The following is a 14,226-nucleotide window of genomic DNA, read 5'->3' as shown; positions in this document are numbered from 1 at the left end:
TTGGGGGGGAATCAAGGTCACTGCTTCAGGGCAAAGTGCTTAGTAACTACCTCATATGAATTTGTGGGAGGTAGTAAGTAAAAAAGGTGAAGGAAAGGCTACTTTGAAATTTTACTCCCCTAAATATCATGCCTTGGAGCATTGCTGCTGGCCCTAGCACTGGTAAATGCTGGCATAAGGGGGAGTTTATTTCTGTGTCTAGATGCATTAGAGATTTTTTCACTTTGTAGCCTGGAGAAATGCAGACTAGCTCCAGGTGGGCAAGTGGATCCCTGGTGCGAACCGAGATGTCGGGGTGTGAGCGGACAAGGGAAAGCAGGCTGCCATGTTTGAGAGCTGTGCACGCTTGCAAGCTGGTCCAGAGAGGTGTAAAGGACTTGAGACTTGCAGGGATTTCTGCAGCCCTGTCTTCTCTCCCAGGGCTTGCCATGGCAATGCAACCCATGCCTGACGGGAATTCGTAACACTTTCCATGGCCATGCTGCTGTAGTGTTTGAGAGGCATGTTGCTTTTGCAGCCCTGCGTGGGGCATGCTCCTCTCTCTGCCCCTTCCAGCACCATAGAAGTGCGTGTAGCAAAGCCTCTCTCGGTGCTCTCTGGGGCAGGAGAACAACTACTTAATTTGTCCCGGAGGCGCCTGGATGAGCCTGGTTTCACAAGCAAATTCACGTGACTAGTTCTGTCACACCAAAGTTTTGCCAGGTTCTCTGTCAACCCCAGTAATGCTCACGGGTTCAGACCAGGGTAGCAGACCCTGCTGGTGCTGCCAGAAGAACAGAGAGCATAGCAAGACCTATCCTCGCGATCTTTCTGTCCTCATCCTTGCTTCTTCCCACAATGCCACTTGGACCGGTTCTTAGTTGTGGGGCGTATCTTGTGTTTTCTGGCTTGACAGTTCCTGAGTGGATTGGACCCGGGTAGAAGCTCTCTGAAGTGGTTTTCTCTTTAACTGAATCTATACTTCGTAACAGCTTTTTGTAATTTTGTAATTACAGTCGGCATGTTTATTTACATAAGTAGGGACTGTAATTACAGTTAATTAAAATGTATAATTACTTAATTAGGATTCATAATGTGGACTAAAAAATAGGCTGTATGAGTGAGCTTCAAGGCAGATGTTTTCGGTTAACAGCACTGGCTGTGACTTTGTCTCTGTTGTGGAGGGAAAGAAAGTCAGTCTGAGTACACAACCGAGAAGTGAGTACTGGAAAAACGATGCTGCTGGCTGGGGGAACACCTCCCCCCCCCCCCCCCCCCCCCCAAGAAGGAAGGAGGTTTTAGTAGCCTCTAACTCAAACATCTTGCGAGGCAAGGCTGGCAGGAATATCCGCCTACTCCTGGATACGCTTTTTTCTTGCTGAGTGAGAAGCTGCTGAGCTGAACAATACAGATTTACATGGAATACTGTCAAGTTAACTGTGCAGAAAAAGTGAAAGCTCCCCTTGAGTGCACGGAGTTAATTTTATTGGGTGTTTAGCAGGCTCTAATGAGAACCAAGAGACCTATATATCTTCGCAGGTGGATAACTTTCTGGCAGGCCCTTGATTGCAACTAGATTTTATACCTTATAGACCCGAAGCCCTGCCAAGGATGTATCCCCAGGGAAGCACACGATGCAAAAAGGTTCTGCAAATGCAACACTTCTCTCCTTGGTCTTTAGAAAGAACCAGAAATGGAAAATTCTGCTGCCCCTGGCATGGACTTCAGTGACCCCTCTGGGAGCTGAAGAGCAGAGAGCAATTTTGGGGCAGCTGCAGATAAGGCTGTGTCCTGCAGATGCACCTAGGAGCACCATTAACCTTTGAGGAGGGTGAGGCGGGCACACCCTGGCCTTGGGGAGGTCTGCTGCCCACAAATGGACAATGCTGTCTTCCTTAGAAATGCTTATGTTTCAAACAAGCCCATGTTAGAGAGCTATTTCTAGAGGAAATTGGAAATGGTGCCTGTTTTACTAGTGTGGACTGTTCAGCTGGGGTGAAATCCTGGGAGAAACATCCCCAGCTCAGCCTCTGCAGAACAGAACAAAGGCAGGAGAGCAGGGGCAGAGGTTCAGTAAAAGCATCTGCTGGAACTGCAGGCTCTGACAGCTGATTAAGATCTTGCTGACCCTTGCCTCTCCCATGCCCCTTGGGGAGAAGAGAAGTTAATGGGGTGGAAGACTGTGCCAGAAGGCTGAGGGCTCTGCAGGTCAGGCGGATACCTTGTGGCTGAATTTGCTCAGGCTGCGGAGCTCCCTGCAGGGGGAAAGCATGTAGGCTGCAGAGATCGCGAAATATCTGTCTGCGCGCAAGAGCATGCAAGTGGTGATGTGAGCAGAGCTGCTCTCTGTGGCCTGAGTCAGGCTTCCCCCCGGCACCCTGCTTTGGGAGCACCTTCAGGCTGCAGGAACGAGCGTCTGGTGTGTGAGAAGTGGTCACTGCAAGCATCGCCTTTGACTTTCCCTCCTTTACTTTCAGTAGGTCTGATTCACTGTGTACTCAAGTCGCTCTTCCTGCTCCTGCAGCATGGGATGGCCTCGCTACAAAGGTGCACCTTACAGGCAGGACCAGAGCATCTCTCCTCACAAAAAAAAGGCAAATCTTTATAGATTTGGACCCACTGTAGCTAGAGCTAGCAGCCAGCACCATGCGGAGTCCACAGTGAAAAACCCAAACTCATGCTCAGCCCGCAGGTAATAATGGCAAAAGTAAACATGCTCTTGGTAGCAAGAAAAAGCCTTTAGCAAAACTGCACTGAACAAACACAAAAGAAAACACACGCACATCATCTGCTTCTGGTGCTGAGGAATTGTCTGTAGTCTCAGTATGGGAACAGGACTGCCAGGAGAGGGGTCGCTGCCAGCGCATAACTGCCGTGCGCTTTGCAGAGCAAAAAAAAACAAAGGAAAGAAAGGGAGAATGAGGAGAGTCATTCACGATGGGATTGCTTTGAAAAGACTAAAATCTGCTTATTGGCATGACGTTCTACATCTCTGATGGCTGTTGACTGGAGAAGCAATGAGTTGTGTAAATTAAAATCCAGTTAATTGGCAAAGGGAACTTTAGCCTAATGACACTGAACTGCAGCATCTCTTACACTGGGAAAGATGTTTAGCCAGTTGCAGCCCACAAATGTGCAATGCAATTGGCACAGTCGGCATCCTCCGCTTGAGAGAGTGGGCAGCTGTGAACAAAGACTCGCTGAGTCTTTGTGCGCCTTATCTGCACTTGGGCACCAAAGAAAAGCAGCAGCCCATAGAGACATCTAATGCTGCTGGGCCAGAGACCCTCCTCTAAGCCTGCAATTTTCCCCTAGTCCCAAAGCCCACAAGCACAGGGCAAGTTTGTTCCCTTTTTTGTTTGTTACTCAAAACGCGTTCTGATTCAACTCTTCAGCTTTGCTTCTCTAGGCATTTAAATACAGTTCTCGTGGGGGTATGCTGGATGCTAAGCACGCTTGGAAATCCAGCGCTTTGACTTTGGTATATGGTTCAACAAGTATTATTGCAGTCAGTCTGTCCGTTGCCTGAGCTACGTAGCAACCTGCAGCACCTGCTGACCCTCCCAGTGCATACCTGGGGTATAGGGGTGTTGCATTTTCGGTGACTTTCAAGAGGCCACCCTGGGTGGCCTTTCTTAGCGCCCAGAGCTGCCCGTACTGTCAAGTGCTTGTATCCCTCTTTAAGCATTGAAGGGTGGAATTTAGGATGTCTGAAAAGAGTAAAGGCTTGAGTAATGACATGGAAGAAACTGGAAATGGAGGCCTGCAGCTACTGCTGCTGAGGGATTTGCTGCTTTAAAATTGCTTAGATTCCATGACCTTTCTGCTGAGGAGGAACTCGCTGTAGAAAGAGAAGGGTGGAAATTCACACTGGAGAATCGGGGTGGAAAAATCACCCTGATGGCGCTGGCAAGGGCTGGACTGTGAAGGAATGGAATTAGCAGTTGGGTAATTGCACTGAACAAATCTGGCCCAAAAGGAGAGTTTTCAAAGCAGGTTTAACATATGGTGTCAGAGTCCCGGTGTGCGATTTATCAGGTTACTGCACTCTCCAAGTTTGTCAAGGGCATCTCCTCCACTGTTAAAGCAACAGCAGGGAAAATAAAGCCAGGATAAGCGATTTAAACGAATATTAAATAGTCCCTTGCCTCCTCAAACAATTGAGCTTCAGGGGGAAATTAAGCTATTTACAAATCCTGATCAAATTCAGGAGATAATGTTGGTTGAAGAAAAGAAAAGTTCATGTATTTAGTGAGTAATGTTTGCAGTAAGTAAGGGGCTCTTAGTGGGTAAGAATAGAAGTGCAATGGGCTGTGAAAAGTTCTATTCGAGCAAGCTTGTCCCAGGAGAGGCAGAAGATGTTAATAGCCTTGAAACCTCATCGGAATAATGGGTCATTCATACTGAAGGTAATGGATTCAATCTGGAAAAGAAGGGGGGGTGGGGATAGTCTCCCCTAAGCCCTGTGTAGCTTTTTTAGCTGAGTAAAATGAAGGCTGAGAGGAGAAACGATTGCAGGTTATAAATGCACTTAGAAGGACTAGAAGGAGAAGAGCAAACTCCATAGAGAGGAAAAACTCCTTGAAGGAAAAAGCTATGCTGACACAAGTATACTCCAGTATAAAGTGTATGTGAGAAGAAAATTAGGATGTTACGAACCACCAAAACGAAGCCTCTGCTGCAGCTTGCTAACTTAGGGTCTTGGGAGTCAGAAATCTAACGATTTAAAGATGATAAAGGCATGAGGAGGGTGATACGCTGATTAGCAGAGATAAGGCAGGACTGCATCTGAACATCCAGAAGGTGCTTTTCAGTCAAAAGTGTCTGAAAGAAAAGTCCTGTGACCAGGGTGTGAGCAAGGTGCTTCAGGAACGTTTTGTCACTCCCATACCTGTTTTTCTATCCCTAAGCCAGGCACGTCTGCAACCCAAGGGGCAATCTATTACAAGCCTTACCTCCTGTCAGTGCAAACAAACAGTGTAGTGTCACATGCTGGAAAGCACTTAGGGGAAGGGTGTTCGCAGCATTCTCAAATCCTGCGGTGAAAGGCACACCGTGCAGGCAGGTTCCCATGACTGAAACTGGTTCTGCAGGATCCCAAGAGCCTAAATTACAGCATGCACAGGAAAAGGGGAGGGGAAAAAAAGTACGTGCAATCCTAGTACCTGCAGACAGTAAGTTTAAGGAGGTTTCTAGGATCCAGATAAGTGTATCTGATTGTTTAGCTGCCCTCTCATGGGATAGTAGCACATGTCCAACTGCGCAACCCCGTCCTGCTCCCTCATGGCTCTTAGTGCCATCTTATGAAAGGGTTTGTTAGCTAAACTCTAATCTTACTGTAGTGTCCTTGATTGCTCTTGGATAGCTGCTCTGTAGGGGACTTTCACACACCTGGGTTTCCTCTTCAGTCGTCTTCTGCAAAGCTTGGCGGGGCAGAACGTGAGGATTACTTGTATTTTCCCCTGCTGTACCTCAGGCCTGTCAAGGTCTAAGAAATTGCTGACAACTTCAGAGCTGGGGCGTTTTTTTTTTTTAATGGGGGAAGGAGTTGGATAGAACAGGTTCAGCTCCTTGCTGCAAGCAAGACGGTAACGCTGTGCTGCAGCAAGCGAGACCCGGCGGCCCTTTAGCCACCATTACATCAGCTAGTGACTTCATCTGGACTGCCAGAAGAGAGCAAGTGGGCGCCGTATTTAACAGCACGCGTGGCAGGCTGCCCGTCTGGGCCAGGCTGCAGCCGGTGGCTGGGATGCGAGGCCAGCCCGGGTCACAGCTTGTCTCTGCCTGGGCTCCTTCTGGTCCTCTCTCTGTCATCTTCAGTGGCAAACTGCTACAGCTTGCAGATGGGAATTGTTGTGATGCTGGGCCGTTTCCCTGTGAAGGTAAGGGACTGTAAGAAAGTGTCCCTGGTGTGCCTCGCCGAGCCAAACTGAGCACAAGCTCCTTTGGCTGTGGTCTGAGGGACAGGGCTCCTACTGAACAGGGCTTTCTATGCTGTGCTGTCATCCCGGTCCCTGTAGCGTTCCTCAAGCTGCCAAATCGGGTTCATCGTGCAAGAATCAGCCAAAAAGAGTGGTTCAGCCTCTGGTATTGGTTCCTGTATATTTGCACAAATGCAGCACAGCCTGATCGTCTGGCAGCGGAGCCAAGCTCCGCATTTCCCTTCCGCCCACTATGTCCTCGTGTTTCAGGGCCTCACCAGCCACAGCTCTCCCGGTTCAGGCGAGCCCAGATCACAACTAAGCTGTTAGGCAGCAGCGTGGAGCCCAGCACGGGACCAGCTGTGCCTTGGGCTCTGTGCCGGCCAGTGCAGCAATTGCGATGCTGCAGGCTTTGTCCCATGTCCCAGACACTGTCCTGCATGCTGGCTGCCACCCACGGGGTAATTTCCCTGGAGCTGCATCAAGGCTGTGATTTACTGCAGGGTGTATGGGTACAACTGAGGGAGGAATGCCCTCGAGTCTCCTGAAGGTGTCTCTCCCTTTTCCTTTCCTGGGATTTAGTAGGTCCTCAGCAACTTGCAAGGGCAAAGAGTCAGCCGACAAAGTGACAAAATGAACTATGTTTGGGAATGGAAAAGAATGAACATAATACTAATTGCTCCTTAACAATTGTTCTTCTTTGACTCGTCTCCAAGAAGAAATCCCTCAGGATATCTTTGCACTGGAACATGATACAGTTAATGAAACAATTTTATCCCTGACGTCTTTACATTCTACATTTATTAGGTGATTGATTAGAATCCAGGGCCCAGCCCTCTTCTGACTGTCAGTCCTCTGAAGAAGCACAAAAACACGAGCATCAAATAACTCTGCATCTTACAAGTCACCTGTGAGGATGGCAGTCATAAACTGGAAGGTACAGAAAATGGAAATACCCTGCTCAAGGTTAGCACTGAGAGTTGCCCATCGCTTCTCACAGTTACGGCATCCAGTGGAGTCAGGACACATTTCTCTCTGCTCCTCTGAAGCAAGAGATGAGAAAACAGGCTGTAGAACTGACTGGCTCATTACATTTCTGTGCTGTAATAGTACTTTTCCTTTCCAGGCTTTAATTTAGCTTAGTCTCTGGCCCTTTGCTTTATATCCAGCAGGATGTCTGTTCTTATGCGGGAAGCGCAAGGTGTCTGAAGGAAATTACTGTCATGAGACCTCATGTTTCCTAAGACACGGGAGGGCGGGGAAAGCAGATGTGCGTTCACAGGACCTGTGAATTGTCACCCTTTCCCTTAGAAGTCTTGGTATTTGCTTATCTGGAGCAAGAGCCTCTGGTTTCCACGGTGTGCGAGGCATGGCTTCTTGCTCATGCCCCAGACCTGGGGGAGGTGGTACAGTCTCTGCAGAGAATTGCCTCTCATTGTCTCTGCTTGCTTCATATGGTGCCAGCTGCTTTTTAAATAAATGATTGTATCAGGTTATTATAGTGGTTCCTCTATTCAATTCCTTCTACAGAGAAACTCGTTTTCCTGAAATTGCCTTCTCTCAACTCTATAATCATTACCTAGCAAATTGCCTCGGGAGAGAGGCTGGAACAGGGCAGCGGCCAGTTTCCACTTTGCATGCGGGAGGCGGGGGGAGATGCATCAGGCAAATCCATGTTGGGCTGCCCCCGGGACGAGGGCTGCTTGTGCCCTGGGAACCGCACGCCACAGCGGGGATCCTGTTCATGGAGGGAGTCTGGCACAGGGCGGCGTTCAGCTGGTGAGAGGGTGCGCAGGGCTCAGCATGCAGCGTGACCCAAGGGGTAGCTTCCCAAAAATATTTTTCTCTCCCGCTTTCAGTGGATGAGGCTGCCCACGCTACACATCCCCGCCCAAAACCTGAATCCTACCAGCTTGATCCTGGTGTAATGGAGCAAGACTGAGAAGTGAGCGAGTACTCACTGATAGCCGTAATCGAAGTACAGGCCGCGTCATTCAGAGCGAACCTAGAGGCTGACAGCCTGCCTGCTCCCGGCAAGAGGCTGTCTGTCCAGACTTCTGGACAGAAAGGGAAGGACGGGCTAACCTGATGTTTGTGGAAGCTTTTAGGTCACCCCTTTCTCTCTTGCCTGCAGCAACCTCTGGGCTTCCGAGTCGGGTGTCAGAGCAGAGCCAAACCACGAGGCAAGGCGGTCCAGAGCGGGTACCGGGAACCAGCAGCTCTGACGGAGGCAATTTACTCTTCCTTTCTGGGCATTAGTGGTCACATGAAGCAGCCTTTTCTTCTGCTAGTTTTGAGCTGCTTAATTTGTTTTACAGAGAACTTTATTCACTGTCTTTGGGGTGATCGCTTCAACAATAGAGGATATGAAAGAAACCATTACAATGAGCACTACAGTGACAATATGTCAAGTTTAGAGTAACAAGTTTTTACTCCATGGAACTGTCCAAACAGGACTGGATGTCTATATGAAATACGGAAAGACGTGCGATTCCATTAAACAGGGTAAATGCATACAGGATATAAACTATCTTCTTTCATGTCAGTACATCCGACTGCCTGAGGTTAAAAAGAGTCTTAGTGAATAATTTCCCATTATGAGGTTTGGGATATCGACCTCTCTTGGAGACAAGATGCATGGTGAGAGGGGTGGTTAGTCAGATCTGGTCTGGCAGGTCTTATTTCTTATGGTGACTTGAGTGTGATGTTTTGTGCGTCCGAGATTAAACTCCACCATGACTGCAATGGCAGGTCTAGGGCAAGCTGTGTCACCCTCCTTCTAGAGATACCTAAACCCTGCTAGAGATGGTAATAAATGGGGATGGGGACAGGCAGATAGTGGTGAAAAAGGGTTAGGAAACACTTGGGGGGTGTGGGGGTTGGAAGGCTGTTTGGGAGTTTATTATTAATTTTTTCTAGGGTTGTTTTTTTTGTGGTTTTTTTTTTTACCACAGCATCACTGCTGGGAAAACACAAGCCGGACATCCAGAACACATCCATTATGAGATTTGGCAGACTGCTACCAGGATTAGGCAGGTTTTAGGCTGTTGCTTTTGGCCATTTCTCTCATTACAGGCTTACAGCAGCTGCCTTATCTCACAGAGGAGCACTTTTATTAGATAGGAAACTAAAGGGAGAAAGAGAAGAAATGAGGTAAGGAAGAAAATGACCCAACAGAGGGCAAGAGGCCTGGACAAAGTGATGTCCTGAGGTGGTGGCCACATTGCCTCGTTCTGTTTTGCGAGACAGCCCTGGAGAGCTCTGGGCACAGCCCTGTTTAGGCCAGGGTGGGAGCAATCCAGGGATTTTTGTCAGCTTTCCTGCAAAGAAACACCAAGCACGTGCAAACCACGGCAGTGCAGCGCGCAGCAGCACCCCTGGGCAGAGCAAGGCAGATGCAAACCTTCCCTCTGGCAGCGCTCTGGATTTTCAGAGTTCTTCAGAGCTGCTGATGTGAAACCTCCTCGGGGTGCTGCTGGGAGCGGTGCCTGCAAGGCTGCTGCTTGTGGCCTGGCAGAGCAGGAGAGGCTGAGGTCTCCTCCTGTGCCTATCCCTGCAGACCCCGGGAGCTGGATGGGAGGTCCTGCTGTTGCAGCTGTGCTAGCGCTGGGGCTGTTGCACTTGTGTGCTCAGAACATGTGTTTTTCTCCCGCTCCTCGGTTAATCCGTAGGCGCGCAGCCTCCTGCTGCTGTTTTTTCCCATTGGGTACCAGATCGCACTGCGCCCGGGGCACAGCTCTGCTGTCCCTCTCAAATGCAGTACTTGCTCAGAAAGCGATGAGCTGCCTCTGCCCAGTGCTGGGCTCTCATCGTGCCGTCTGCCACTGCACCAGCTCCCCTCTGCACCCAGTTTTATGCCACGATTTCTACCAAGCAGATGGAAAGGGGAGGAAACCCCGACAACTCCAGCTACTGGATTAAATGATTATGTCTCATTTACTGCCCCCCTCTGCCCCCTGGCCCTAGCTATTGCAGAGCTTTTTGCTTTAGCAGTCCGGGCGTATGAGATTGAATGTGCTTTCGTCCTAGATCAAATGAATCCTGCCTTGCTTGATGTTTACTTGGCTGCTTTTTATTGGGTCTTGTCTTCCTGAGTTCCCTGGGGTAAGTCCAGAGGTCTTTCAGGCTTCCAGGGTTTTGCATCGGTAGTCTGCAACTTCACACTTCAGTGCTTCGTATAAGAACTTAAACACTGGATCTCCCCCAGAGTACAAAACAGGAGCTCACATACTGTTTTCCAAAAGGCAAGCTGGCTTGGCACCTGGTAAGCAACAGACACCTCAGCTTGGATGCAGTCTGAGGCATTGAATCCAGCAAATACTGCTGGGAGCTCCCAGTGCTAATTAAAACTGAAATACTGTTTTGCTCCTACCAGGGCTGTCCAGCTGCGACAGTCTGAATGGCAGAGCTCAGAGGCTGCAGGAAGGATTTTAAAATGTCTGCTTGAGCCAAGAGGCAGAACCTGTATCGACAAGAGAGATGCTTTAAATCCTGATGAGTGAAACCGATTTTTTTTTTTCCTAGCACTGTTTTGGAGGCTTAGGGTCCCTCTGGCTAAATCCCCAAGGAAGAACTCGGCTTCTGTGTGGGAAAGGGTGGAGCAATCTGAGCACAGGCTAAAACAAAGAATAAGCGATATTCAGCAACTGGCTGTTAAAGCTGCTTTGAAAACTTCATGTATTGGGCATATGGGCTAAAATTCACCTCAGGGTGAAAGCTTGTTGGGAGGAGACTAGTTCTCGATCCATTTGTCCTGCACCCAGCACAAAAGGGCACAGTTTGTGATGCTCCCACAAAACCACAGGCAGCAGCTGCAATCTGTATCCATAAAGTCCCTGGTAATGCAGAGCCTAAGAGCTGCAGCATCCAGGCAGCCCCTTTTCCCAGGCGGCTCTGTAGTCGTATAATAGACTGCTGTCGGGAAGCAGGCTGCGAGACCTGTGGAGCAGGGGACCTTGTGAGAAGTGGCCAGCTCCAGAAGAGCCGAGCTCTGGGCTTGTTCTTGATTCATATCCCAGCTTGGAAATGCCCAGCAGCCTCCGAGTTGAGTTTGGAGAAGAATGCATCAGGGACGGGTGTTCAATATGCAATTTTACATGCCAATAAGTTACCCTTTCTTGCTAATCTCAGCAGAACTGACTGAATAACTGGAGAGAATTTTTGCTTGTTACTGCGCAAGTTCAAAATGTGTCATTTGACAAACTGTAGGCCAGATCTTCGCGTTGCTGTGCATAGCCATGACTTTGTCAGCTTTGGTGTTACAGCAACAGGAGCTAACATCTGGCTTGTTGTTCTGCTTATACTCTCAGGTGGGAAAGGGAAGTCTGTTTCAATGGGAATAAGTTAGAAAAATGACAAAGGAAACGTCTTATGCTTCATAGCATCTCTGCCACCTATCAGGTATTCGTGTAACACATGGGCATTTCAGCGGTTGTCAGCGTCTGTAATCACTACTGCTTTTTTATTTTATTTTTCTAAAGAACCACAGGAAAATGATGAAAACTAGGAGGAAAAAGCTACAGTGCTGTTCTCCTTCCTACCTTTTACATCTGTGTCAAAGCTGAATTGTGAAAGCTTGCTCGTTTTGGTCACTATTTTCTTATTGCAGGCAAGCAGAATTGATAGAAATATTGATCTTCTTTTAAGGAGTTTTAAAAGGAAAAAAATGAGCGTGACTCAGAGTAGCGAGGTAGAATAGACCGATTGGTGTGTCTTATTTTTTTAACTGCTACTGATGTATCTTTTTGGAATTTGCTCTGTTCTATCACTTTCCTTGCACAGACCGATACTTGCTCGTTGTGTTTTGTTGCTTGCGGCGAAGGTGTTTGCGTTTTGCTGGCTGTGGTCACAGCTTGCGTCTTCATTGCAAAGGTCGGCTTTCCGACAGCCGCAGGGGCATGGGATGCTCGGAGGGGAGATGACCTGAACTGGTCCTGCAGCGACCTGGGGCTGGTGCTTGGCAGCAGGGAGGAGAGCCCTGGGGGAGTCCTTCCTCTCCTCTCCTCTGAGCCCCAGAACAGGGCAGCTGTCAGCAAAGGATTCTCAGGCTGCTTTCCGCACTCCTCGGCTGTTGCCTCACGTTTCCCACCAGTGCTCCCTAGTCCTCCAGCACCATCTACAGTCCTCCGTAAACTGAAGAGATGCTCCAGTGCCACCAGGTACGGCCCAGCCACGACCAGGGGAGGGTCAGCCGCTGAGCCAAGACTGTGATTTGGGGGATATCTGCAGCCTTGTCCCTTGCCTCTCAGCTTTCTGGCCTAATCGCTAAATGAGATAGGGGGCCTGGAGGAAAAAAAATCCAGACCAATCAAAAAAAAAACCAAAAAAACCCTCCAGTTTTCACACCAGCTGGGTGGTTGCAAGGCACCGGGCTGTAAAAGGAGCCCGACCTCAGGGAGTTGTAACCGGCATCTCAGCCCAGGTCTTGAGCAGCGTTCCAGCATGCAGCTCCCGTGGTGCTGGCGTGTTTGCCTGCTCTCCAGGAGCTGGCAGCCACACATGCTGCTCAGCACAGCTTAGATTTGTGGCACAGCACACACAGTGCTGTTCATCGACAGCACGAAACCTCAGCCTGAACCTGCAAGGCAGGGCTATCGTGAAATATTCATGGGAGTTTCCTGGAGTAAATAGCATTAAAAATTCATTGATATTTTGAGCAACGAGCCATCAGCTGTATCTTTCGGGGATGGAGAAGTATGTAAATAAGAAGTCTGTCTTTCATGAGACAGCTATTAAGTCTGCTTCAGCTGCCTTTTGGTTTTGAGGCATGCTGAAATCGATACTTGCTCCCATCTCTCCTGGAGGGGAAGTTAGGCTTCTAACTCACTTAACTGGAGAAGGCCATCGTAGTATTTCTGGATGGGGTATAATCAGCCAGAGAAAGAGTCAGCACAGCCCGTGAACTGCCTGTGCAGACAAGGCTGTGTGGTGTGCTGGTAACCTGGGGCTCTTCGCAGGGACTCTGGGTGCTTCTGCCGTAACAGGAATCTCTGGTGGTGGTGATGATCTCTGACCGTGCAGCTCACCGCCTGGGTCTAATTTACATAACGACTTTTGGACTTGTATTTGGGTGTTGGGAATTTGACAACTTTTACAAACTTGGCCACGAGTCTGGAGTGTTTCTGTTCAATAGTGAGTAGCAGGGGTCGTGAGCAGACTAGGATGGTCTCTAGTGCCAGGCAGGCAAGGGGCAGGTTCATGCACGAGGCGAGTTGTGTGTTCCCCTGCCCGGTGCCCACAGCTGCCGGTGCTGCTCTGAGCTCGGCCTCTGCCTCCAGCCAAATGGGTTAGCGGGAGGCAGCCTGGTGATAGCTCTCTGCTAGGGCAGCTACATCCACCTCTACTGTGGGCTGTGGCTATTTCGTCTGTAGCTGGGGCCTCCCGGAGCTCCGGCATGGTTTCCCCCTCACTTTCCCGGGCAATGCAACGGAGTTGATCCTGGTGCCGTCCCTGCCCAGTTCCCTGTCAGTGCAGTGTGCCAGCTGGGGACTAGCAGCGCTCATTGACTGCGGGTGCGACGACTGCGGTGGAGCATCTGCTGGGTCAGAGGAAAAAGAGCGGATGCAGCAGCACAAGCGATTTCTGTTCCACCTCTGCTGTGAGAGCTCTGCACTGGTAAGAAAAGCGTCTCGTGCCCCAACATGGGACAGCCGGTACCCAAGCCACGGGTTAGAAAGTCTTCCCTTCCCGCAGGGTGCCAGCCAGGCATCTTTCAGCAGCAAGAAATTACATGGACAGAAGCTGAACTAAGAGCTGCTGTTTGACCTTTATTGCTCTTTGTGTGCTACAGCCAAAAGACCACAGGGAAAATCCAGCACACAGGGAGGTGAGGCTGTTTCCCTGGAGGTCTCCGCACATATGGGGTGGGGTGGGGAGGGCCTTGCTGAGTGACGGGGGCCCACCAGCCCTTGCCAGCACATTCCCAGTGCAGCTTGCGGGTGGGAGAGCCATCCTTTACATGTCACAGCTGGCAGGCATGTGGCTTGAGATGTGAGGGTGATAAAGAGCAGCTGTAGGCTGTCTTTTCTGATCTTTTCCCAGCTTAGGACATTTTGTTCCCCGAGGTCTTGTCTCCCTGAATGTAACCGCTAGCACGGAGCGGTTGGTTGGCAGCCTTTCTGCCGCCCATGCTGAGGTCTGTCTGTGCTTTGGAGCCCACCGCCGGCTGGGCTAGCTGCCAGCCTGCAGCCCCCTGCTCGCACCGATGGCCCGGAGACTGCTGCCGCTCCACAGCAGCGCTTGGCGTTTCTCATACAGCAGCTAAGCAAAGTAATGGGAGGGGGAAGGTAGGGGGGGGGGCAGCAAGTGGAAGATGGGGTTTGGGGGT

General features: G+C 49.8%; 1 protein-coding gene across 1 annotated transcript in view; it reads left to right on the top strand.

Annotated features, from left to right (window-relative positions):
- TMPRSS5 (transmembrane protease, serine 5) overlaps window positions 1–14,226 on the top strand; it is a 38,354-nt gene that overhangs the window by 17,551 nt on the left and 6,577 nt on the right. Inside the window, exons 2-5 of the mRNA XM_009329556.1 lie at window positions 5,800–5,861; window positions 8,035–8,130; window positions 11,682–12,058; window positions 13,271–13,514. Of these exons, the coding sequence (XP_009327831.1) occupies window positions 5,800–5,861; window positions 8,035–8,130; window positions 11,682–12,058; window positions 13,271–13,514 (779 nt within the window). The remainder of the gene's footprint in view (window positions 1–5,799; window positions 5,862–8,034; window positions 8,131–11,681; window positions 12,059–13,270; window positions 13,515–14,226) is intronic.

This window comes from Pygoscelis adeliae, unplaced genomic scaffold (assembly GCF_000699105.1).
Source record: "Pygoscelis adeliae isolate BGI_AS28 unplaced genomic scaffold, ASM69910v1 Scaffold268, whole genome shotgun sequence".
NCBI lineage: Eukaryota > Metazoa > Chordata > Aves > Sphenisciformes > Spheniscidae > Pygoscelis > Pygoscelis adeliae.
Note: the sequence above shows the minus strand (reverse complement) of the source record. Positions and strands in the feature narration are given on the sequence as shown.